At 42.3% G+C, this 23,807-nt stretch overlaps 1 protein-coding gene across 1 annotated transcript in view; it reads right to left on the bottom strand.

Annotated features, from left to right (window-relative positions):
- The window catches only part of CDH20 (cadherin 20), a 119,807-nt gene that overhangs the window by 13,634 nt on the left and 82,366 nt on the right, over positions 1 to 23,807 (bottom strand). Inside the window, exons 3-8 of the mRNA XM_041475889.1 lie at positions 17,721 to 18,015; positions 15,874 to 15,993; positions 12,626 to 12,793; positions 10,588 to 10,775; positions 4,864 to 5,117; positions 1,409 to 1,545 (exon numbers count right to left, since the gene is read on the bottom strand). Coding sequence (XP_041331823.1) covers positions 1,409 to 1,545; positions 4,864 to 5,117; positions 10,588 to 10,775; positions 12,626 to 12,793; positions 15,874 to 15,993; positions 17,721 to 18,015 — 1,162 coding nt within the window. The remainder of the gene's footprint in view (positions 1 to 1,408; positions 1,546 to 4,863; positions 5,118 to 10,587; positions 10,776 to 12,625; positions 12,794 to 15,873; positions 15,994 to 17,720; positions 18,016 to 23,807) is intronic.

The raw sequence follows: 23,807 nt of genomic DNA, 5'->3' as shown, positions 1-23,807 counted from the left end.
TACATACATCTTGCTGACACACTTGTTGTTGTGGCAGATGAATACCTGCATTCACACTCTTAGAAATAATTGATCTAACCTTTAGCATTAGGGACCTTATTCAGGAGTGCAGAACTATGAAATTTTTGAAACTATTCACAAAATTAAAATAATGTGCTGCACATGAGCAGAGCAAAACTGACAGAGGATTGATGGAAAGGAAACCAAAGGAAGACATGCTTTCCTATTGCTCTCACCCTCAAGTTCTGGCACAGCAGCAGCTTTTACAGACTCATAGTATTGCAATGGCCACTGGTGGCTGAAAATAAAAGTAGTGTCAAAATAAATGGGGGTGAAATCCCATTGTCTCAACCACTTTCACTAATTAAAAGGGCACAGAAAGGCATCGTGCTGGAACAGCCTGCAAATATGTGGCAGAGTCACTCCAACTCTTGTGAAATATTCCCCCTGCTTTCAAGCTGGCCGATTGCAATTTGGGCAAGCTTGTTGAAACTTTGTTCCTCTCAAAGTGCAGCATATCTCTGGCACAGCCTAGATGTGCAGGAAGCTTTCTGAGGCACAAGGAATGACTCAGCTATTGGCACCAAGCTACAGAAAAGCTGCTGCCCCTCACAGATGAACTGAGATCCTGAGCAAAAGCTATGTGAACCAAAGGAATTTCAGGTGAAGACTAGGTGAACCTTTTATTTGCTTATATATCTGAAGCTCATTTGTGAAGCTCACATCTGTGAGCATTTCAAACTCAGCAAAATTTTTCATACTGACACAATGGAATGAGCATCTCCTTCTTCTCACAGCCTTGAAAAATACCCAGCACAGATGAATCCTGAGCTGAGTTTTAGCTCATTGTAAAACCCAAAAGCATAATGAGTTCAGCTTACTCGAAGATCCCAAAGCACTCTAGCCCAAATTATTTATGTAGCAAGCAGATGGCGATGTCATTTACTTGCTGCTGAACCAGAGCAGATTTCAACTAGTGACCTAGCAGTGTAGGATCACTGCTGCCTACCCATCCCTGCACCACTCAATCCTCCCAGGCAGGACTGGGAGCTCTAACAGCTGTGCAGCCTTTGCAGTATTTTCTTTAGCTGCCTTGGCTTTCTGAAGTGAGAGGACTCTGCCAGAAACACATCAGAAAGAGTTTGAAATAAATCCCTGGAATGCTAATGAATTGAAAAAGAAGGACTCCGCCTTTAATTGCCATCCTCTATTCCTCCCACCACCCTGTGAAAATGAGCACCAAAAAATAAATAAAATGCAGCATTTGCTGGTTGATGTCAGAGGAGCAATTCACTTAATGCGCCTTCCCACTCAGTGCATAACAATATGTGAACTTTGAATTCAGGTCTCTCAGCCTGCTTTGTCTACTGTGTCTCTTTAATCTATGTTCAGTCTGCATTCTCCTTACTCAGCTCCATGGCCAACACAGTGATGTTGTGCCAAGAAATGTCCTCCCGGTCAAGAGGCCTTGCAGTCATCAGTGCTCCTGATGTTATGTCGACATAAAAGAACCGTCCCGGATCACTGCTCCTGTCAATCGAGTATCTGCAAGAGCACATACGAAAAATATTACGCAACCCTTGTGAAAACTGTGTGTTACAGCCACCAAAGTATCCCAGCAATGGGGACAGTGTTGTACGAAGCAGATTCACATTCTTCCACAACCTAGTTATGTGCTCCTTTGACTTGCATAGCTCCAGAGTGAGATGCTGGAAAAAGTTCATGTGGCTAATGGCATTTAACAGTTAGTACTTGAATGCAGCTGGAAGACAGGAAGATTTAGAGGAAGAAGCCTCAAAGTAAGGCACAGATCAGTGCAGGAACATCTGCTTTACAGAGAAAATCTGCCAGTGAGGAGTATAATTTCTTTTTCTAAGAGAAATAATTATGCCCTGTCCCTAGGCAAATTCAGACAGGATGAAAACGGCTTCAGATCAGCTCATTCTCTGAGCACCTAGGTTGATGAGGAGGAACCATTCCCTTCCTTGCTCTTCTGTATTGTCTCCTTCTTAAGGGGAATAAACTCCACCTGCATCCTGAAGCATGCTACTGATGGGGCTGTGTCAGCACAAGGGGGATGATGCGTGGCTTTCTCACAGCATCCAGACAGAAAAACAGCTCCCTCTGTGAAGCTGATTCATCCTAATTACTGAACCTTCCTGACCAATGTCGTGTCAGTTCAGTGCTGGGAACCAGCTTCCTGCACCTGTGGATGGGGGATTGTGGTGGTGCCTGCAGGCCAGGAAACCTGGCCAGGGAAGCAGCTGATGGGCAGAGGTCACTGCAGTACTCAGTCAGAGGGACGATTTCTCAGGGTGGGTAAAATACTCAGTATCCTTCACAGGCATCGCCTTGCTCTTAAAGGCACTTTGTGCAAGCTGCCTTCCCAGCTGACTGTTAGCGTGGTAAGGAACACTTTGGCCAAAGCCACACACAGGCCTAGGTAAATGTCACAGCCTAGAACAGAGACCAGACTTTCTGTCCTTTTTGTTGGTGCTTTCATCAGAGTGGATGGGAATTGAAAGCATTAGTCACAACAGACACTGAACAGGGCTCATTCTTCTGAATTTTCTCCTTTCAGCATGAATGCGTTCACTGGAACAAGCATGACAGCCTTTTCTTTATATAGGGACTTATTAAACCAGGATATAAAACACTATTGAGATATGTTGTTGGGAATTTCTTTTACACTTTTTCAGAACAATCAAAGAGGAAGGGCTGGCAGGTTTGTATCCCTTTCCTTCCCAGTCCTTCCTAACTCTTCATCAAAAAAAAGATTTCTCAGGCATTTGATTAATTTAGACAATGAGTGTTCCTATATTTTGGTATAATAATTATTCTTGCATGGGGGCTATAAAAATAATTTCTCTCTGACATTTTAAGGCCAATGAGTATCTGGAATTGACTACAGCCTTGTGATTAGTGGTTCAGAATTAAGCACCAGTGTCAGGAGGCACAGGTGGATCTTTTTCTAGATTCTCCAGCTAAGTTCTCTTTTTAAGTGCACCTGCTCCTGCACACTTGTTTCCATTGTACTATTTAGATAATCTTCCTGAATCATTTAACAACAATCATGGCATATTTCCAGCCATCAGAATTTCAGTGTGGAAGCCAGGCACTGGATGCTGGGAAAGTGAGGATTTGAGCCAGATCACTGTTTAAATTTCAGATGAATTTCAGCTTGTGCAACATAGTAAGTATTTGGGATCAATGTCTTTCTTAGCTTGCCTTGCCCTATGTGAATTCAGCTTAAAACATTGCCAGACTGATACTGCATAGAGTTGGAATGAATGGAGGAGACCACAGAAGAGGCAAGAACTAATTCTTGCTATCTGCATTTTAGATAGCAAATGGTATTTAGTCTTACTTTTTAAATCTGTTTCTTTACCTCCAGATGGGAGAAAAGAAGGGAAGGAATGAGGGAAGAAAGGGCAGTGGAAAAGGAGGAAGGTGGGGAGAAAAGAGGAAGGAAGTTGTCAAAGAACAGAGTTACAAAAGAGTCTGTGCATATTTACAACTTTTTTTTTTTAATGTATCTTTGTTGATGGATTCTGTGGTTTATAGAGTGTTGTTCATCAAGGGCAGTCACTGCAAAACTCTGAAAAAAACTAAGAAAAAAACTCATTAAAAATAACAATGATCAATTCTACCCTCTGATAGTCCTCAGAATTATTCTTATATTATTTTAAGCAGATTAGCAGAGAACTGTTTGCATTGCAGGGTTTGGATAATGCCAGACAGTAATCAGCAAAATAGGATGCAAGTGGAAAGAAGTTTAGGGTAATGAAATTGTGATGCAGACAGTATAATAGTTTTACTGAGGAATTTGAGGCAATGTCATGAGAAGTATGATAACCTTATAATGTAGGCAGAAAAGATAGGTATATTAAAGTAGCAGAGATGAAAAAAATAATTAGACCAGCAACACAAAATGCAATACCATTAAAAAGAACAGGATTTGTGTCTGCTCAGATCTTCTAGCTGAAGCCCACAGAATTCCCCATTTAGATTTTACTTTCTTCAAAAAATCCTAATACTCAATGTTTCAACTCCCTCCTGTATTTCCCAGGACTGTTCCTGAACACAGGCATCTCAGAAGCAGGGCCAGTGCATGGGTAGTCAAACAGCAGCTCAACACCTAAAACTCTCAGATGAGAGGAGCAGCCAACCTGCTGGGATAATCAAAGTGCCTGCACTAGTTGCTACTGCAGGTAGTGAACATTTCTGTGTGGGCTGGCCTTGGAGAAGTGCAGCCTCCTCTGATAAATGGGGCTATGGAAAAGAGTGCTATGATCACACAAATCTGCTCCTTTGGCTCCTTGCTGAGTTGCAGCTATGAAGCTCCCATGGCTGTAAATGCACCTTTACCTTTCTTACCTCCTTATGGGAATATCTAGCTTTGCATCTTTCACCAGATACTAGATAATTTAACAGTTCTCGGATATTAATTAATCTGCTCCAAAAGTAGCTGTGTGTTTGAGCTTGTTGACAAGGGCAAGCTTTGAAAGAGAAGGGGGAAAAAGGACAAGCAAGTTGATCCCCTTGCCATCAGGATGGCAGTGGGTTCTCAGCGATGCTGTCAGGTTTTGTGCCAACAGAGGCAAGATTCTGGGGCTTGTTTGTAATGCCAGGACATGCCTGACTGGCCCATTGCAAGGCTTGATGCTGATGTCCTCCACACCACAGAACAGGGGGAGCTCCTGCATCGCTTTGACAGAGCCCTCAGCGTGTGAGGTCTGGTTTGCCAAACCCATTGATGACTGCTACTGGCTGGAAAGAGAGAGTCCCTCTCACCCACCACTGCCCCACCAACCAGATGTATTAAGGAGTGCTCGTGGGACAACACACAAAGAGAGGACAGACCTGATGGAGTTGTTGGTCACGTCTGGGTCCCTGGCAGAAATGATCTGTATGGTGGTTCCAATCTCCACATCCTCGGGCACTTCCACAAAGTAGATGCTGGGCTCAAACACAGGAGGTTCATCCACATCCTCCACACTGATGTGGACGGTGGTGGTGTCACGGAAGGGACCCAGGTTCAGGAACCGCATTTCCAGGTGAGGGTTGGCACCCTCTACCTTCAAGGTGTAGCTTTTCTTGCTCTCAAAACTTAAAGGCTGAGGAGAAAAAATAAATCTACCATCACGCACACTGAGCCATATCATTATTACTTTTAATTTCAAGTGCAACAAAGATAAATATTTGCAGATGCAGAAAAAGCTTTGAAAGACTGTAGTATTAGAAATGGCACTGTATATTTTTTCTTTCTTTAATTTTATAGGTGAGCTGAAAAGGCCAGGAAAACTTCTTGCAGATCACTTCAAAATACATATTCTTTCATTCTTCTTGCTAAAATGAAAATATAAACAGCCACCCTGCCACTGCATCATGATTCACACAACCTGTTTCATGCCACTCTGAGGAAAATACACGAAGAAACAGACAGTAATGGGAGTACCTGAAAATAAGGTAAGACGGTTCTTCAAAAATGGGCCCAGTGGCAGGAACAAGGATGCTCACACAGGAGGTAGAGGTCCCAGTTAGCATCCTCTTTTTTCCCCTGGGGACACCAGAGTCTTGTCTCCAAGACCCCTGTCTGCCAAGCTGATAAAGGGCTCCAATGGGAGCAGGGAACTTGGTCAGCCTCTCTTGCAAGTCCTTGTTGCAGTTTTTATCCATAATCCATCCTTCCTAGAAGTGAGGTTTTTTCACCTCCTTCTTTCAGTAAGTATCCTAAACATGGGTTCACCATCCAGGTATAATGAGTGCTAGGATTTGAATCTGCTTCCTGCCAGTTTAATTTTAAAGCAGTTTAATTATAAAGTATCCCTGATATCTTCCTCTGGGAACTCTTTCACTTAATATGAAATGTGAAATATTAAATACTCAAGTATTATTTGAAGCAGGGAGTGAGAATGGTCTCCTTTTCCCTTTTCCCTCTTCCCTTTTCTTTCCTTCCTGAGACAATGGATAAAGGGGGCCAGTGTACTCTGTTAGTAGTTACCTGAATTTGATTTCCTATCTAGATAAAACTACTTATTTGGTATACATGGATACAGAACTAACTAATGCTGACACTGAATCTCTCAATACATAAATTTTCCATCTCCCTTCCACCTTCTTTTCACAGATCCCTGAAGAAAATAAGGTGTCTCCAAAACCTTCTTAGATCTGACTGAAATTGTCTGTGTTTAATGTGCTACTTACCATTCTTGGTAAGAGATAACAGTAAGGATTTAACAAACCAGAGTAACAGTATGGAAGGGTCAGTCCAAAATATAAAAACAATGCCACCAGATGAAGTACAGCCCACAGAGGACACAGTCACACTTCTCAAGTTGTAGTCAGAAGTTGCAAGCAATTGCGCTGTGGTTAAAAGGTCACAACCCTTTACTTGAATAAAGTAAATATTGATGCTTATGCTGAAAACCAGCACAGTGAATTCCCTTAGCTTGCACAGATTCTGAGCAAGACAAACCTTGTACCAGGAAAGAAATGGCCCATCTCAGGGTCACCCAGTGGGGCATATCCCTCTTTGCTATATGAATAGTTTTCAAAAAGAGCAGCTTTATTTGGACATAAGGATTTGAGCCTCATGTGTGGAATTACCACACATTGCAGCAGTTAATTTAGACTGCAATAAGATGTCTGCTGCTCCCGTCCAGCCCCTTTGCTTCTTCTATTCAGCTCTTTCTATTTGAAGACCAATCACCAGACTGACACATGGAGATGGGCAGGAAAATAAAAGAGAAGGAGGATGCCAAAGCAATTGGAAGTCAAAGGTGCAAAGATCGTTACTGTGGCAGTAAAATTGTCCTTTGCCAGCCATAACCCATTTCTTTCCTGCCCTGCTCAACGGGGCAGCTGGCCAATTCTGGAGCCATGAGCTGTGCATTAATTTCAATAGCATCAGCAGAAGATTTCCATGTTCAGACATGGACCTCAAAACATCTCCTGGATTCAACCAAGTCTTCAGTACTTGTCTGCTGCCCCAACAGCTTCCTTCTTCAGAAGTGGAAATGTTGCAGTGACATACCAAAGCTCATGCTTTCACTGTAAATTACTGTACTGATGTCCTGCATAGGAATGCCTGACTAAAGACGGGCATTGTTGAAATTATAAACTGAAAATCACTCAGCATTTAGTACATGAGAGTGAGGAATGAAGACTGGAATGGGAACAGGTTTCTGTGCTGGGGACATGATGGTCCAGTATTGCTGGAGACACTGTACAGTGAGGGAGGCAGTACAAACTGTGCAGTCTGTGGCAGCAGCTACAAACAGGTGATCTGAAATTTGCTCCTGCTGCCTTTAGTTCCACCTGGTATATCAGTGACTATGGCAGGCATAGCACTTGTCACCTAGGGTTTGGTGAACTCTACAAACTGGCTGCAGAGTATTTATTGTCTACCAGTTGCATATTTATGAGCTGCAAAAATAGCAGTAAGATATTCAGAGGACCAAGCTACATTTATTGTCCATCTGGCAAGGAATGTGCAATGTAAAGGTGCCTAAACATACACTAAGAAAGAGGCCATTATATTGAATTGTTTCCCATGTGAAGAAAACTGCATGAGAAAAACTGCATGTACACTAAAAAGCTAAGTTATAAAAAAAGCAGTTAAATCACAGACAGACTTAAGAGCTATAAAACCCAATTACATTATTAAAACACATAATCACTTAGATCAAGTTAGAAAAATGAGAAAAATCAGACAAGTGTGCTAGACCACTGCATTTTTGATGCTCCTGTTTGCCTTCACTGTCAAAGACGACTTTCCCTCACGTTTCTTGTGGAAACCCAGAGCACTGTGAATATTTTTCTGTCTGCTCTGGGGTGCCCTGACCCTAAGGGGAGCACTGACTTTCACCCTCATTCATGGAGAAAGTTTCCTGGACTTCAAGATAAACTAGAATCCACAAAAGTGTGAAATAGATTATAGAGAGCAGTGTAGGTGTATCCCATGGGTGAGAAATTTAGGTTTTGGGATTTTTAGTATGTTGTGGTTGGAAGTAAGATGGAGGGCACAGGGTGTTGTCCTGGCCTCCTTCTTCATGCTTCTTCTTCCTTCTTCTTCATGGGTTTGGGTGATGTTTTGTAGTTGGGCAGAAAAGTCCGCATTGCAGGCTCCTTGGGATCAGTTATTGGGTTAAAAGGGAAAATAATCTAGGTGTCAGTTCTTAATTGGATATTTTAGTCTTAAAAGATCTTGTAACAAGAGATAGTTAGCCATTTTGTGCCTTCTAATGAAAAACTGCCGAACTCACGGTAGTGAGACTGTTTTACTGATAAGAAATAAAAACACCCGAGTCCGAACATGAACTACTGTCTCAAGTGCCTTCAATCCAGACCCAGAGAAACCAACAGTTTCTCTCCTCTGCTAATGCTTCAGCACCAGTGTCCCCCTCATCAGATTTTTCTCCCATGGGTGCATTCAGACCTCTTCCCAATGCTGGTCTCATGGGGAGGGCAGGCAAATTACATTCTCCTGTGAACTTAGCATGTTGCAATCTTGTAACAAGAGATAGTTAGCCATTCTGTGCCTGGCTAATGAAAAGCTGCCGAACTCACGGTAGTGAGACTGTTTTACTGATAAGAAATAACACCTGAGTCCGAACATGAACTACTGTCTCAAGTGCCTTCAATCCAGACCCAAAGAAACCAACAGTTTCTCTCCTGTGCTAATGCTTCAGCACCTCATCAGATTTTTCTCCCATGGGTGCATTCAAACCTCTTCCCAGTGCTGGTCCCATGGGGAGGGCAGGCAAGTTACCTTCTCCTGTGAACTTAGCATGTTGCAAAACACAGCCAAGAGGAAAGGCAGCCCGTGGAAAAAGCTCTCCTTGTCTTTGTCCTCCTTTTGTCAGTGCTGACACAGGCACTGAGAGGTGGCACGATACAGGGGGAAATTCAGTAAAATCCACTGTGAGAAAGTGATTGATCAGGCAACGTCAGGGGAGGAAGGCAGGACAGGACAGGGCTCTCCTGTGTGCTGTGCTGGCTGGGTAACCCAGCACCCTGCCTTCCACGGGCAGTGCAAAAGGGAAGGCAGGGAGAAGAGGAAGGTAGGGTGAGCATCAGTCTCACTGGCAGGCAGCCTGGAAGAAACTGTAAATCTTCAGGAGGTGCTCAACATTTTGTGGGATTAGTAGGCTGTGATAAGTAGCCACAAGACCACAAGCAACAGTCTTGTCAGTTACTGTAAGTTCTGGCTTTCTGATGCCTGTGTTGGAAGTGCTAATTATTTTGCTTGGGAAATATGTCAAGAAGAATTAAAGGGAAAGTTTTGTTCACTTTTAAAAAAGATTTTATTTTTGGTTTAGAAATTCTCTCTCCCCTCTCCCATTTTGATATCCTTTTATATTGACACCAGTTGAATTTTTTTTTTTTGTTTGTTTCTTGAGGGAATTCAAAGGACAACTTTCTCAGTGTTTGGCTATTGATAATCACAGCATTACATGAAGCTAGAGACATACATAAAATAACTACAAATGTTTGTGTACAGTAGGTGGATTGAGCAATATGTAGTTGATGCCAGTACATATCTGGTATGATTGATACCATACATTTTATAACTTCTCCAGACACACGTGAACATGTAGCAAAACTGTATTCATAATAACAAAGGTCAAGCTTATTGACACATTTACTTCAAAGAAACTATTTTATTTCATTGATAAATGAGTGGAAAATAACATTAGAGTTTGCATTCAACATCTATTTCATTCCAGAAGATATGCTTAACTTTAGGGACTAATATGCACAAAAAAAGAGCCAGGCAAAGGTGACCATAAATACATGCTTAAATGCTTTGCTGTAGGGCATAGAGGCTTGCAAGGTCAAAGCTCTCCCCTGTATTGTTCCATTTTAGTGAACAATTTAATCCCAGGCCATTTAAATGGAAACTATACTTCCTTATTAGTACACTAGATATGCTTAGGCAGAAATATGGTTACAATTTCATAACCTAGAAACAGAGTTGAACTTCTAACATTTATGTAAGATTGTAGAATAAATATCCCATAGCAGGGAGCCTAAGCAAAATACTTGATGCCTTCCTGCATAGCCTGTGGTACAGAGTACCAGCAGTTTCACAGCTGCCATTTTAGAGACAGCTTCCTCTAGACTAATTAGCATTTATGGATCTTCAAGCAGCAATTAAAAAAAAAATAAACACTGCCTGGGTTTTATTGGTTTATAAATAATTCCAAGGCATGCTTTATTATTGTTTGTGGAACACCAGAGTGAAAAATATGTACAGTTCAAATGCAAATATTGATCTAATTTCTTGCATTGTAGGATAATTAAGCTACAGAGAATATTTAAATAGATAAATAAGGAATCAGAGCATTCCTTTGGTGGGAAAAGACATGTTTATGCTAATGTTTATAAAAGTTGTTCCTAGGAATGCAGTCTGCTTTCATATTTTAGCAATAAATGTTAAAGAAATTGTGTTTTACAGCCAGAAAGGGGCTACTGTCATGTAATGGGAACCAAGTTACTGCAGGCGTAAGGGAATATTCCACACATAAAATGTAACCAGGACAGTTACCCATATAAATTACTATAAAAAGGAAACTTTTTTACCTTTCTTACAGTGATGATGCCAACTTGGTAATTAGGATCAGTGTTAATATCAAAGACATCCAGTCCATCTCCATCCACAAGGCTGTATTTCATCTCTGCATTAATACCTTCGTCCAGGTCTTTAGCAACCACACGGCCCACGGTGGAGCTGATGGGAGCAGACTCCAGCACACTCATCTGATAATGCTCTGGCACAAGCAGCACAGAGGGAGAGAGGGGAAAGACAGGCTGTGAAGAGGAACCAAAAAAACTGCAAAGCAATGCAGTGGATCAGGGAGGCCACGACACTGCATGGCCTGCAGAGAGACTTTCACACCCGTACCAAAGCTGTGACAGCCGTGTGACTTCCTTTAAAAAGTCACAGCCCAGCTAAATTTCCTGGGGAAGTTTTATTTAGGTGTTTGTTGTAGCAACAGGTTTGTTGAATGGGTTTTTTTAAAAACAGCAATACATCTGAAGATAGGAACTTCAACTAGAAAAATAGGGCAATTAGCACCAGTGCTGCTGCAGCCATGATGTAAAGCAAGATATGGAACAGATTTAATAGGACAGGCATCTTTTTATTAGATCAGTCTGTACAGCAGGAATAAACAAGTTTTGAGCACCACAAATCCTTTTTCAAGTCCCTACAAACTTCTTTTCAGTGCTGAAGAAAGCTCAGGAGCTTGCCTCTTTCTTTCAAATTTACCAGTTATTCTATTAAAATGTATTGCCTCTCCCTAAAAATACTGTCTTGAGCGCATTTGTTGCATTGCTAATCTGCTTAGCAGCAAGAGGGGAAAGAACAACCTGCTATTTTAAAAGTGTATTTTGAAAATACAAATGTTGCACCTAAAATACTTCTCTGGCATCATGCTTTACTTTCAAACCGTCATTGCTGCACCTCCTCTGTTGACTGCACCAACAATTAAGATTTAGAAGGCAGAATAACATCAAGGATGGGGTTTGACAAATTGTAATTTTTCTTAATCAAGAGTTTGATATCAGTTGCAATTCATGCCACTTTCAAAACACAGCCGGCAATGGCGTGCTCAAGAAGTTGCTCTAACAGAAGAAGAAAAATGGAAGTTGAGAGTTCTTGCTGATCTTAGTGGAATACTTTGATTTACCAGTGCAACATGCAGTAACAGATGGGGAAGAAGAATACCATCAAAAAGAACTGCGGGAGTTTGCATTACTCAGCTAAATGAGAAAAACGTCAAAACCAAAATGGCCTGAGATTGATTTACAACACTAAAATAATCAGTTTTCTTTAAAAATCCCAAATTACATCCCTTGGAAGATTTAGTCCAATCAAAACTGAAAAAAGCTTTTGAATTTTTAATGGCAATATAGAATTATGTAAATAAATGTGATAAAAAAATCTAATTAACAAAGAGCAAAATATTGCAAATCTTGTTTTGAAGTTCACTTTTGTAAATACAAAAAGTTGTGTTTCTGATAAGAGTGGAGCTGCCTATTTTTGCATCCATTAAGTATGGCTGTTACATATCTTAGGGTTCAACTGTATATTGCCAAGGTTTAGATGAACCTTTCCTGGAGAACAGCCTGTATGACAACCCACTCCACACTGGCAGCACTGCTTCCAGACGCTCCCCTGCTGTGACCTGGCTGGAGTGTTGAATGAATTATCTTTCAACTTCCAGCACCACCACATGTCCCTGATTTGAGAGACATCCTCTGGAGATGGGATGAAAAGACAATCAGAGCAGCAATTAGTAGCCAAAGGCAATGGCCATGAGCAGTCAAAACACAAAGGTTCTCCTTCATGCCTTTTTCCGTAAATTAATTTCCCATCCTTTAAAAAAAAGTGTTGTTTTTGATAATTTTGGAGGTCAGAAACTTTTTCTGAAAGGCAAGGTGTCAAATAATTCCTTTTGACATTTTTATGAAGGAGAGTTTCATATCGACTCTGAAATTCTGCCCATCTCTAGTTGTCACAATCCTGAGTTCGAAAATGGCTGTCATGACAGCAACAGCAGACATAAATAACCCTCAGCCACCCCTTTTTGCCTGCTGTGGCACCATGGGTACTCACTCTGTGGAAATCTGGGTGGATTGTCATTGACATCAGAGAGAGTGATGTTGACTGTGGTTGTTCCAGCTAATCCTCCCAGCTGTCCACCCATATCCTTGGCCTGGATAATCACTTCATAATATTCTTTTGCTTCTCGGTCCATGTTCATTAGAGCTGTTCTAATTAAGCCTGAGATTGAGGGTGGAAAGGTGTTTGGGGAACAAAAGAAAATGGCTGTTAGAGAATACCCAAAGAGAGTGGAGGGCTCTTGCTCCTGCGTCCTGTTCCCTGTGCCAAGAATGAGACCAGGCTCTGCACTGACTCCCACCTTTCCTGGCAGAGTAAAACTCACCCAAGTGAAATCTAGGTTAACAGAAGGTGTGAATTTTAAAGAAGCCAGTTAAAATGCATCAGCTCTGGGACAGGCTGCACGTTCAAAATTAAAATGTTGCCTTCCAAGGAAAAGCTTTTTGGGAACAGTGTGCTACGTCGAATTAAAGGCCCTGCTCAGGATGACAACCTCTGCACAAAAGCTGGAAGTGATGTGCTTTGCTAAAAGATCCATCAAGACAAGTTTTCCAGAGCACGCAGTCCTACAGACCACCTGGCACGAGCCCGGGGGCTTTGCTCGTGTCCTTCGGGACCCAGGCGGGGCTGCGAGCGCAGAACGCGGGGAGACACGGCTGCGCCCGCTCCGGAGGGGCCAGCCTGCTCCCCCAGCCCGCAGGGTGTCCCTTCCCTTCGGGGTAACACTACTGCGGGAGGACGTGAGGTGGCAGCAGCACTTCTCCGACGGAGGCTGCGAGCGCCGGCCCGCTCAGCCCGCGTATCCCGGCTGTCCGTCCTGCCGCCCTCCCAGCCTCCAGACAGCCTCCAGCAGCTCCAGGGTGCTCCCTCCAGCAGCCGGCAGTGCAGCCCGGGGATGCGCTGCCATGGGATAATCCCTTGCTAGCGGCACGTTTGGGATGCCCTTCGCGGTGCGGGCAAGTGTGTCAGCCCCAGGCACCATCCCAGTGGCGCGGTTCTTGCGCATCAGGACACTATTAACTTGACTGATCTGCATTTAGCCTTTATTTTTAGCAGGAAGACAATGTATGGGTTTAATAAAAGAGCAGTAAAAAGATATTGTGTTGGCAATTATCGCTGTGTGTGAAGGGAAGAAATAGTGACCGGTACGGAACAGCTTGCAATGCGCTACTTTAATCTCCCTGTGTGGAGCCCTTCAGAGTCCCATCCTGTAAAGCTGAGTGCCTCCTGTGAAGTGCTGTAGTTCCTCAGCTCCCGTGGATATATAAATAAGATATGAAAATACTTAGCATTTTGGGAAGTATTTTCTCCATATATGAGCACTTTGTAGGGAATTTCCACTCTCGGCTTGACCTAAAAAAAGATATTAGTGCCTAAACTCCAGGCTCTGCCATGCCTATCTTTGGGGCCTCTGGTCCCTAGAGGAGGGCTGGTCCAGGACACCAAGACTCAGAACCAGATGCAGAGTAGAGATGCAGCAATGCAGAGCAGGGAGCATCTGCTGCTGCTGCACACAGTCAGTCAGCAAAGAATGCTAAGGATGGTGGTGAACATAAAACCCATCCTTAGGGCTATAGGAAAGGCTGTATGAAAGGTTAAGATCCTCAGGTCTTCCAAAGAAATATACTGGAATCATTTCTTTCACTGAAGTGAGTGAGTGAGGTTTGTGCTCTTAAGAAAACAGTAAAGAGCAGAGGTGATGTCCTTTCTTTTCTGTAACAGCCAGATGGTTTCTTAGGAAGTAGGAGAGTTCTTTTATCTTCTAGGGGAATATGATTGTGGCTGTAAAAAGTATTCTGGAAAAAGGGAGGAGGAGGCTCTCAACTTTCCTTTGAAGTTGTGCTTTCACATAGACACTTGTTCAGCTCCTGTGAGGACAGTGACAGAATAGAAATAGGAGCACACCTCTGGAATCAAGAGGCTGTGTTGGGAGGTAAATGGTAAGGACTCCAAATGCTACTAGAGGAGGACTGTACTGAAATGAGTTGTCCACTATTGGGTGTTTTAATCACTATCTATCAACAAAAGGAGCTGTTGGTCACTTATACTCTAGTTCTATTTTAGAAAAACATCAGAGCTGCAATTGCATTTTGTCAGCTACCAAATCCCACAGGTGAGTTTGCATAGGGGAAGCTGATTACAGCCCTCTGCTTGTCGTAGGGATTGGTTTCTGGCTCACAACAGTGCTTACCCTAAATGGGAGCTAGTTGCTCATGGAGGCAGCTAAAGGCTGAGGCCTCTCTGAGTCTGTCTAGAGATGCAGGTCTAAGTAACTGGGAAGTTAATCAGGAAAAAAAGATCTTTTCTGGGTTAAATATTGATAAAGTACATGCTTTTGGACTTAAGGGCCTATCTTCTGTATAAGCTGCTTTCTAGTGGTTAAATCTGTTCTGGATCTGACCCTGAATATTGATCCTTTGCTTTCTTGGAAATAATTTGGTACTCAGTAAATCTATGATTATGTCCTTATTTGTCTGTGGTTGATACCTGATTACAAAGGAGCATTAGTAGTTTATTTATATTGTAAATATAAACAAAACTGAGAAACTAGCATGCCACATACAAATTTGTCTTTGGCTAGAGCACCTAGCCTGTAAACTACTAACTTCAGAAGTTTATTCATGTTTTTCCTATGTTGTCCCCTACAGCTCTGCAGTGACTATCGTCTCATGAGTTTCTGACCTTAGCACTACAGATGCCCTTTAGAAACTGTCAAAATCTGTCAGATTCCACTTTTGAATATAAACCTTGGATGTATAGAGAAAAGAGAGAGAGAAAGCAAGCGAAACAGAGAGGGTGTCCTACAGATAAATGTAAGGTTATTAACAAGAGTACCCTTAGGTAAAACTACTCCAGATAACTGCATCCTTTAGCTTGCACTTTCCAGTCCTGGCTGGTTCATGGATTTTTTTTCCCCCTAAGCCTTGTTATTAACTAGATCTGTTTAAGACATTTTTCAATGATAGAAGCCAACAAGAGTATTTACAGCACCAAAACTATCCAGATCCTGAGTTGCAGAATATGGTCATTCAGAGGAATATATCACTGGAAAAAGCACATTCTTCTTCTGGAGCTCACTGCCACAGCATTACTTTACCCCTCACACAGTGCTGCTCTGTCTTGGCTCCAAGCCACAAAACCACATTTCTCTGACCACAGCTATGATGCACTGCCCTTTTTTTCTGCTTGCAACTTTTTCTTTTCGTTTTCACACTGACTCATTCCCTGATGAAATAACATACCTGTCCGAGAGTCCACAGAGAAATATGGTTGTCCTTGGAGAATACTGTATACGACTCTCGCGCTGTTCCCATAGGTTGGGTCATCAGCATCTGTTGCTGTCACCTGGATAACAGAAGTGCCTGACAAAAAACCATCAAGGTAAGATTTTGTGGGATAAAGAGCTGGCAGGAAAAGCACACAGCTCAAAGTAAATTGAAACGCCTAACAAGAGCTTTCCCGCACCGAACTTTTTCACTTGATGCTTGTAGTGCTTGTACTTATTGCTCATACTTGTAGCTCATTAGCACTAAAGGAATTAATAGGTATTAATTCATCATGCTTCTATAAGAAGATATAAAAGAGCAAGTACTCTATGGACCACAGTTACAGAATTGCTGAACTAACAGTACTTTGTTATGGTTGACAGCGAGATGGTAATTATATGCTGCTTGCTTTTTTCCCCCCTTGTCTTGATTTTAAATGTTAGGAGGCAGCTCAAAGAAGTTCCACAGCTCTGCTGACATAAATCATGAATTGTTGTAGCAGGCCCATAGATGCTGTAAGTTGACTGAGGGATGGAAATTGTACACAAAGAGTGAGCATGAAGGGATGTATCTGTGAGATAATCTCTCCGTGGGACTGCAGTTTACATTGCATGGCCTAGAGATTATACACTACTGAAGTGCCTTTGCAACCCACACAGAGACATATATATTTCTTTTTTCAATGGTTTCAATATATATTTCTTGGTTTTCAAGGTCTGCTTCCTCTGAAGCTAGTAATGGCTTGCAGGTGATGTAATTTATCAAGAACAAGGAGAAGGCGAGGCACAACTGAAATATGTGTGGGTTTTGACTCCTTAAAATGTCAGACAATGCCTTTATGAATGTATCTAGCCTTCTACATAATGTTTTGTGTTACAAACAAATGTTACTGATGTTACTAGATAAGGACTTGAAGATAAATCTGAATTCAAGCTAGCCATTACCATTAAAAAATATTATTACTGACTGAAAGTTCTGTATTGGATGCCTCTCTCTAGCTTTATGTCATCATAATATTGAAGAATGAGAAGTTGAAACATATCTGTAAGTTCAGGACATGAAATTTGTATGGTATTATTGTCTCTGCAGTGATGTCACACAGCTAAAAAGGCAATAAGCAAACAAAGACAACTCAAAAAGAAAAAAAAAAAAGTCCAGATAAACAATATTTTATGTGATTATTTGAATTCTTATATGGAAATGATTTCGCCTGACTTGTGTCAGGATAGGAAAATAGGAAGGCTGCTGTTTGTCTTCTGCATTGCAATACCAGGAATCTGCTCAACACGATCCTGCTCTGTAAAAGTGGAGGACAAATAATAGCAGAATCTCAGGATTCACTGAACTTTGTTTAGCGCAGGCTCACACAAGTTAGAAGGAGCTAATGATTGTTTTCATGTCTCCATGTTTTCAAGGGCTCCTGGACAGTAGCTGAGCTCTCAGTATGAACTTGATTAGGGAGCTAAGACTGTGTTATTTTCGGGATGGTAATGGCTGTCTAATGGACTTTATTATTTCTACCATCTGATGTCAGAGGAGAAGGGGCACTATGTTATACAAATTGTCTAAACATGGCATGTTTGAATGACAACTTTTTCAGCTCTCAGGCTTCCCTTGGCACGTTTTCTTTCAGAGGAACTGATGCTGATGTAAAGCCTGTTGTCTCTTTTCTACAGCAAGCAGGCACCCCAGGATAAGCTCCTCTGTCCTGCAGCTCCTGAGCAAGGAGCAGAAGCTGAGATCAAGGAGTCAGGGAAATTATGTTTTGGTGACAATCTCCAATTTGCTTATAAGAGAAAGAGACTCCACAAAATCTGTCTTACCCACAGGTGACATTTCTGGAACAGAGGCTACATAAGGTCCATCCAGGAACTTGGGCTCATTGTCATTGATATCTTGGATTTTGATGATAAACTCTGATTCTGGCTCCATCGGCCGGCCCGTTCTCCTGTCCAGAGCCTGCGCTCTGAGGGTGTACTGTGACCTTTCTTCCCGGTCCAGCCGCTGAATGGCATGAATGTCCCCTGTCGTATCATCAATTGTGAACACGATGCCAGCTCCCTCTCCCGAGAGGATGTATTTGATCGAGCCATCTCCCCTGTCCATGTCAGAGTGGAGCTGTGGAAAGGAACAGGATTCAATTAGACCATGAGCTGGGTAAGCAGCTGCTGAGAAACACTAAGCACGTGATCATCCCCAGCATTCTGGTCTCGCTGTCGGGACTCACAAGCTGGTTCTAATGGACATGCTTTGCCGAAAGATGCAAATGGGAAAGTCTGTATTGCATAGTTGTAATTAAAAAACCTCTCCTGTCTTCCTGCTTCTGCGCCCACAGTTGTGCCAAAAGGAAAGGCAGATGCACCCAAACAGGAACAGGCTCTGTGCCTTTTTGGAATCTCACTCAACACAATAATTATCTTTTGCCTTGTTACAATGGCCACTGAGAAGATTTGGGATAAAGTGAGGTCAGCAAAGCTGCAGAATGTGACTCCTCACATGGCTTAAGAGAAGTCAAATACTACAGGGGTAGCATAATGTTGGGGCAAAAAAGACAAATCTGTTTGGGATCAAGGGGAAAGCAGAATGAGAGAGCTACCCAGTAAGTGTATATAGATATACATACACTTACTGTGTATATATACATATATATATATACACACACATATATATAGTATAAAGATATTCAGAAATATCTTTACTCTTTTTCCATTAAATTTTAATAATAAAATTAGTCTGGAACCTTGCATCTTCAGGAAGGAATATTGTCAAACAGTAGGTAAGTTAAGCAGCAAAAAACAGTTGCTTATGCCCATGGCAAACTATAGAAATGAGAACCATCCCAGATTTTCTAGGAAATTAGCAAATGGATTTATTGCATGACTGCTAATTAGTTCTGAACAGCCACAGATAACTGTGAATGCAACAGAAAAGAGCAAGAGTAAGCACAGTACTAATTATAATCTAAAACAGGGAAACAAATCATTCTGGGGACTACATTCTGTTAAACACCTGGTTCCCATGAAATACTGGAATGACTATCAAAAGCAATCAAATTGGTTAATTTCACTCACAGTGAAACTATGATAATCCACAGTGGTATGCTCATACTTTCATGCTTTTGAAGAACAGAGCATAAAAATCAATGCCCAGTGGCAGTAACAATTCAGTACCAAAAGACAGGAAGGCAATAGGTGCAAAAATCAAAATGGTTCAGATGTGAATACTGTTTTCCAGTGTGATTATCATTGTGGGCAATGAATAAAGGATAAAGAATAGTTTTAAAAAAGCAGTGAAAGTAGGTTGGATTCAATTAAGCACATTTTAAAATGCATATATGGGCAAATAATCTCAGAAATATGGTCAGAATTAGGTGTGTGCTTAATGCTTTGATGAGCTTAAAAGACAGATGGGAGTAATCTTGGAGAATGGGGCCAAACATAGGTAAATATTTGTACTGGAGAGAAAAATCTTAGAATAATAAACTGAATATATGAACACAGTATTGGAAGAAAGAATCCAAACAGAAATGGATAATTTGGGTCGAAAAGCAGAAGTCAAACTTTGTACAATTGATTACAGACTGTTCTCTCAAGAAAGAAAGAAAGAAGTCTCATCTCTGAGCTGTTTAAAAACATAAAGAACAAATAAAATAACTTATCACATAGGAGAAAGTTTAATAAGAATGAGGGCAAAATGACTTATTTGACCTGAGCATTTCTAGTGCCAGTGAAGCAGCTCCTCAGCTGTTTTAGGGCACACGATCCTGTTGACTGGGGAATGGGGAGTGGAAAGTCCTTCTCCCCCAGTGAAGGGTCTGGTCGGGAGATACTCATTCTCTGAAGGGTGTCTCCCTTATTTGCCTCTCAGGTAGGTCACACAACCTATGCAAAACTTGGACCCACTCCTGATTTTCAGGGCTTTCAGTGTGCTTTCAGCTGAGGTGGGATCCCATGGTTTTCCATGGCGTATCCCAGCCTGCAGACAGGTCTGTGCAGAGGTGGCCCATGGACTCCAAGCAGCTGCTGGGACAGCAAGCGTTAAGGGCAGCAGTGCTGCAATGTGGCTGCAGGAGCTGAAGGTGCAGGTTGTGACAACTGGTATTTCACTTCAGGCCACTGGTATTTCACTTCCTCCTCCTCTGCCTCCATCCCTGCAGTGGCTACTGCATCTGAGAAGCATCGATATTTTGGAGAAAAGCTGGCATCTCTCAGGTGATATGTTAACTGAATGGTGGAAGAACAAGCCCAGAAAAATTTGGCAGTGGTAAACAGTTAAATTTAGATGGCTGCCATGTGTATTAATTCACATGCAGGTGCCAGGACTGCAAACTGGTGTATCTTCAGGAAACACCATCTTGTGATTAATTTAAAAAAAGACAGTGGTTGTCATTACTTACCCTAAACACCCATAACTCAGAGATTATCACTGTAGGAGCTAGTAAACAGGATACTTCCACAAGAAGGAGACTATTATAGCTTTTCAAATTGATTCAGAACCACTAAGCTACATCTTGGGCATTTGTTTTAGAGCATTAATGCTCCAGTGAAAGAATGCAGCTGCTGAGACAGATACAGATGTTAGACCTGATTGGGGAATTAGAGCTGGGCCTGATGGAGGAAAATGTGTTTTGGAACACCAACAAGTCCTCAATAAATAAGGAAAAGAGAAAAAAAAAAGAAAAAGAGGAAGGCAAAGTCAAATTCAAAGTCAAAAGACAAAAATGAAACAGAAAAGAAAGAGAAAAAATGAAAAAGAATTGAAAAACAAGGAAAAAAGAAAATAGGAAAAGAAAAAGGGAACAGGAATAGGAAAAGAACATGAAGAAGAAGAATGAGAAAAAGAAGAAGGAAAAGGGAAAGAAGACAGAAGCATTTTTTTAAGTAGCAGTAGGTGTTCAGGAATTTTCAGAATACTTAGAAGCAAATAATGAATCAAACTCATGGATTAAATTACATCTTCTGTCCAAAGCCCTATTTGGAATAAACGCAGTTGTGAAGGGAGCAAACAAGGAATGAACATGGCATGTTATTAAGAATTTGGGAGTACAAGAGGATCTCTGTCTAGCTGTAATTTGTTAGAAACATTGGGTCTCAACCAAGGCTAGGCAGTAACAAATGCTAGCAGCACTTTTGCAGCTTCTTGTATATCCCGCTCGTTCAAGACAAAGCAAAAAAGAGTGTAAAAGACAAAAAGACATAACACTGCCAGACTGCAATAAATCTGAAAGAATTTGGTGTCTGAAGGGACTGAAGTTCACACCAAACCTAATATCAGGATGCTGTAGTTTGGAGTGTAAAAGTCACTGTGTTGGAAAGGTGATCTACTTTTAAGCTGGTTCTGTTTTATAGGTGGTGCAATAAATTGTGCTGCCATGTGGTTGATACAGAGTGGGAGGAATGAATTTTTACTTTCTCCTCCATATTAAGGAATGGGTTATTAGAGCAATAAAGCTGATAACTCCTGAGAAATTTTTAATTGTGCCAACCACTGTTGCTTCTTTTGATGAGAATAGTACAAAAAAATAAGGATGCTACATCCATCTGCATTGGAATGACACATTTCCTGGTAAAGGGCATGTGGAAGAGAGCACTGCTGCAGTGAGCAGCTCAGGGGAGAACCCACACAGCTCTGCTAAGCAGTCTGTGACTCCATCCTTGATGTGCTTCTCCCTTCTCTGCTTCCAGGGAGGCAGCACCTGCAGGGGATTTTTGTAAGGATGCATGAGTGAGTGTGCTTGATGTGCATTGATAGTCTGCAGAGAGGTTTCATTTTATTCATTTATTCTGCTGCTGTGATTCAAATGCTTCTTTGAAACAGGGTTAGGGAGTCTCCAACATGGCAAAATGGTGAAGTGTGTCCCCAGTTCAATTACTGACACAGTGCAGGCTGCTCATTGAATGTGGAAAATACCTGCTGTAGCAAATGAAGGGGCTTTGGTTTCCCTGGTTCATCCTATTAGCCAATAATGGCCACCTCTAGGAAAACGGAAGCCTTGTATTTATCTGTGACAGGACCAGGAACCCTCTGAAGCTGAAGTACTTTAAATCACTGTCATGAGCACTGGAGAAAAGCAAAAATTGTACTGACTTCACATCAGGAAGTTTCTTTCATTTCCCTGTCCAGAACATATTTTGCACCTTGCCTTAACAGTTGTCTAGGGAAGTTCACAAAATCATAGCGGCCTTGGAAATCATATTAGGCAAGCCTGGACCTGTTGTTCAAGCCAAGGTGATTTTTTGGTTGTTCCAGTCATACAGAACCAGCCGAACCAGCTGTACAACCGCCTCTATGCTGTGCATTTTTCTCCTTCTGACAGGGGCTTGGAGAGAGCAGGTGGATAAAACCAAGGCCTGGCTATGAGGATGTTTCAGGATGTTGTGGGTGATATCAGTTAGAAGATGCCCTGCCTGGCCTGGTATGGGAGCCAGACCTATTTTGGAGGGCTGGTGTGAGCAGCCAGCAGCAGACTGAAAGCCCTGTTGCTCCTCCGCCCCACTCTGCGCTAGCTTTTACAGAGCTATTTTTGAGGCAGCCTGGGGTGACTCGGGCTGAAAAATTTCTGGCCTGCCAGAACAATTAATTCACCCCACAGTCTATTCCCTGCTGACCCCTTTCCTAAGGATCCCTAAGACTTAGGCAGTGCAAATGCAGGCGGGCGATGAATTGTGGGAGGCTGAATTGTTCGGAGCGCCTGTGCCTCTGGCTGGGCGAGGCGAGGGGAACTCCCTGCCTCACGGAGCCCCACTACTCCCATCCCACTCCCATCCCACCCCATCGGGGGCGGGAGACCATGGAATGTGGGAGCCCCAGAGGCTCCTTCTGCCAGCAGAGCTCCCTGGTGCCGGGACAGCACGGAGCACTGCTGAATTAGGAGTACTTCTGAGGAATCCAGCCCTGTCAGCTCAGCAGTGATGGGACTAATTGGCCCTGTTAACCCTAATTAGCCCTTGTGCACCCCGCTGTGAGCACAGCCAGCGCCCAGGCAGTCTTGGAGAGGCTCCCTGACTGCAGCTTGGGCTTCAGAGAGGTGGGCACAGGCCATAAGAAGCCGTCTTGGTGTCCTTCCCTTGGGCAAAGCTGAGCGGTGGCGAGCTCAGGAGCGTTGCTGACTGTGCCAAATGTGTGTGCTCCTAATGACAACACCAGGTCTAAAAGATGAGCTGGTTTCTCCCCATATGTGTTTTACCTAAGATTTAACTCACAAGTGGAAGCCTGAAGTAATTTCAGATGTAACAGAGAATGTGGAATAATAAGTCTGGCCCTTGTGCCGAAGCTGGGAATTGCCTGAAAACAAATATTAATTTCTTTAATCAATAGATATCTCAAGACCAGAAAAGCTAGGTGCACAGATGAATGAAGACTAATGAGGTCTCATCTGGAGGCAATTACTAGTAATGCCATTGCTGTGGGAGGAAGGAGAGGACATCTTGCTGTCAGTCATGCAGGGATAAATCAGGAGGAGGTCTTCTGAAGCCCGCAGATCCATTTTGATTTATATTGGTGTGACCGAGAGCACAGTTTAGCTCTATAGGGCTGTAGAATGATAAATATGAGTACAAACTGGGCCTCTGGATATGTAATATTTTTTTCTTCCTGCAGATGGATGGCTTGGAAGGAAAAATGGAGCCTATATCTCATGAAAGAATAAGCAATGAAATGTGAAGGAATTATTTCCTGACATCCTTTCTAAGTTATTTTTTCATATATACCTATGTGTAGTCTCCACTTGTCATAGCTGTATCTGATATTCTAGGCATGTAAATCTCGATTGTATTGTTCAAACACTTAAGCACATTAACTCTCTCCACATTTTTGTCCAGATTTGTCACCTTGGTGTAGAAGAGAAGCAAACTTGATGCTGACTATAAAACTTTGAATAACAGGGTCAATACAGGGGCAGCGATTCAGGG

Source organism: Pyrgilauda ruficollis, unplaced genomic scaffold (genome assembly GCF_017590135.1).
Source record: "Pyrgilauda ruficollis isolate IOZ18807 unplaced genomic scaffold, ASM1759013v1 scaffold37, whole genome shotgun sequence".
Lineage (NCBI taxonomy): Eukaryota > Metazoa > Chordata > Aves > Passeriformes > Passeridae > Pyrgilauda > Pyrgilauda ruficollis.
This window is presented reverse-complemented; position numbering and strand designations above follow the sequence as displayed.